This window comes from Olea europaea, unplaced genomic scaffold, assembly GCF_002742605.1.
Source record: "Olea europaea var. sylvestris unplaced genomic scaffold, O_europaea_v1 scaffold14137, whole genome shotgun sequence".
NCBI classification, from domain to species: domain Eukaryota; kingdom Viridiplantae; phylum Streptophyta; class Magnoliopsida; order Lamiales; family Oleaceae; genus Olea; species Olea europaea.
Genome location: NW_019231667.1, coordinates 1 through 2831, shown reverse-complemented (window position 1 = coordinate 2831; position 2831 = coordinate 1). Strand labels below are relative to the sequence as shown.

The following is a 2831-nucleotide window of genomic DNA, read 5'->3' as shown; positions in this document are numbered from 1 at the left end:
GTGCATACTAATACATGCATATTGAAAAGTGCATCTAATGGTTGCAATTATGGAAGAATCCTTTCATCTAATCATGCGTCAATCATCATTAATACACAAATTAACCTTGAAACTGCAGCGTTTAAATGCCATACTTCATGAGTTTGCTAATTAACATAAATAATTAAGTTTGAACTTCGGGGAGTATTAGAGATATATGCTCATTTCGTTAAAGTGAGATTTCGCTCAAACTTAGTTAAACATCCCCTTAACCTCATCTTTATAAGCAGTCAAAGCAAAAGTTCGCCTACCATTTTTCTGGGCTCGCAATGTCAATGGATTATCAAGGCCTATACCATCAAAATAAATTTAGAAAAATCAAAAACATTTTATGGTTCGCGCAACATAGAACCTGAACATAAGTCCAGAACCTAACAAATGATTAGACTCGGACTTTCAGGGACTATTTGTTATCAATTGAATTTACAGATATCAGTGACGAGAATTTTGATCCTTATTTGTGTTACTATCTTGAGCTCACTTCATGCGAAACACAAGCCACTATCAATGAACACTTTTCATAAAATCATCTGATCACATGCAACCTGCTGAACTTTTTAGAATATAGAAAGCAAAATATACCACGAGTAAATGAGAAAAAATATTCTTGAGTTTTTACAGTTTTAGGCTACAGTATAACCTGCATGACTTTGTCCTCATAATCGCGCAACTGTTGAGCATATGTCATTTCCTTGTTTGAAACTCTGAATATATAAGTATAAATCCATCCAACTGTAAGCCCCAACACTAGGACTAACTGAACAACATTCCCAGCTTGTAACGGATCAACTCCAATGAACTACATAAGATAAAGAACATGAGTCAGGTAAGAATGTGATGATAATTTTGAGCTGAAAGTCTCTCTCAGGTGGAGCCATTCCTTATGCAAATTGGACAGATATGCTCAGTTGATGCTTCATCAATCATACTGTTTGCGTGCGTACATGTCAAAAGGACATAGTGACCGTGTGGAATCCAGAAAAAAAAAAAAAAGAAAGAATCTCTCGGAGAAAAATTAAACATACAAGGGAAAATCTTTACAAGATGTACCTCCAATCCTCTTTCCAGGCCAATGCCAGCACGAGTAACTCCAAGTCCGATCAGTAAAACATCCTTTCTTGTGTATCCGAAAGGTGTCTACAACAGGAGGGAAATTCAAAATATGATTTAACTGAAGTTGAAATCACTAAACAAAATCCCATGATAATGACTTTGTAGCTAGATCATTGCATATTCAGATAATGATCCAATTAGACAATGTTAGGTATATTACGAGTATTCATTTCATTAAGTTTTTACTATGCTTCATTGAGTTTTCGATTCATCAATGTTTAGCAATCATTTCAGAAACTTTGGGAGCACCAACCTTTAGTAATTGTACCGCAGGTACTGCTGGGATAAAATGCTGTTACTGTTATGCAACAAGTATAATGGGCAATCAAGAAAAGATATATCAAATTAAAACTCTAATTTTATTTTTAACAACATAAATAGACTTCATATTCCCAGGACAGAAGATGAACTATAGCTATATCTTTGAGCAGTAGTTGTCTAGACATGCCTTCTGCTGGTTTGAGGATTCATCTTTACCACCACTCGAGTTAGAGGCATCACTGCATCTGGGAATTGAAGAACGTACTTTCTTAATTATTAATCCACAAGATGTTTCCTTCGGAAAAACGGATGCTCCACTTAAGAAAAAACTTTGCGAAATGACCCTTTCTGTGATTAGAATTAAAACAAAAGATCCATCATTTGGACTGGACGACAGAGAGAAAAGCAAGAAAGATACTGCCTTAAACATCAAATACTCAGTTTATAAATATATCCCGGCACGCAAAATTAGGAATTGCATACATGAACAAAATGTTACATTGACTTCATGAATAAGAGCATAAGACAAAGTAGAACCCTGCATTGATTTGTTTTCATCGATAAAACATGTTATGAATTTGTAAAATGCAAATATTGTTTGTCCGGTATTATGGCCAGTGGACAATTTTTCAGATAATGTAAAATCGGATCTTTTTTTTCTCTGTAAGTTTTAAGCCTTTTGAGCTCTGATGTCACAGGTCTTTTATCTATAATTCCTTACCTCTTTGCCAGAATTGGTAGTTTTAAGAAATCTAGTGTAACAGATTTATTTTATTTTGTTATGTGATGAAACTTTATATTGATTAAGCCAAGTTTATCACACATGCAATTTTGTAAACTTTTCCTGGTGCTCTAAAATTAAGAAAATGCAGAAGTATCTGGTTTTGTATAAGCTAATAAAGCAGTAAAGGAGCAATAAAAATCATCTGGTTTGTGTACCAAAGTTAATGACAGCAATTTAACAATTTGAAAATTTGAACAAAAGAGATAGCAGCCATTAGTATGAGCAAGCTTTTGATACTCTTCATCCTAGATTGAAACAATTACATATCAGCCAGGATGTAACATGTAGAGTTGATTGAAGTTCCAACACAATTGAGTACCAGTACAAGTTTCAATGTTTCATTTTGGTCTCTCATAGTTTTCTTCACCTATCTCATGTCAGGCTATGATAGAGTACATTTTAAATGGTTCATTTCTAATATCACATTTAATCTCATAACATTCAGAGTACCGAGATCATCAGGTTATGAATTCTTGACTCTAGCCATTGAGGACTTTGCTTAGACCTTTTGTCTTCTGGTTTTCTTTCCGCTTCTCTCATTTATTTGGATTTTCACCTTTTGCTACTTCATCAATAGAATATCACTTATAAAATGGGCGTGGACAAGGTATGCAAGAGAGAGAGAGAGAGAGAG

General features: G+C 34.3%; 1 protein-coding gene across 1 annotated transcript; it reads right to left on the bottom strand.

Moving 5' to 3' along the window:
• Positions 1-589: 589 nt before the first annotated feature.
• On the bottom strand, positions 590-2737 carry LOC111375769. The gene is made up of 7 exons (XM_022998653.1): positions 2648-2737; positions 2517-2564; positions 2353-2442; positions 1897-1951; positions 1601-1830; positions 1090-1176; positions 590-838 (listed from the first exon to the last, which is right to left on the bottom strand). Exons 1-7 carry the CDS (start codon positions 2735-2737, stop codon positions 668-670), a joined length of 771 nt encoding a protein of 256 aa, XP_022854421.1. The 3' UTR covers positions 590-667.
• Between the last annotated feature and the right edge of the window lie 94 nt (positions 2738-2831).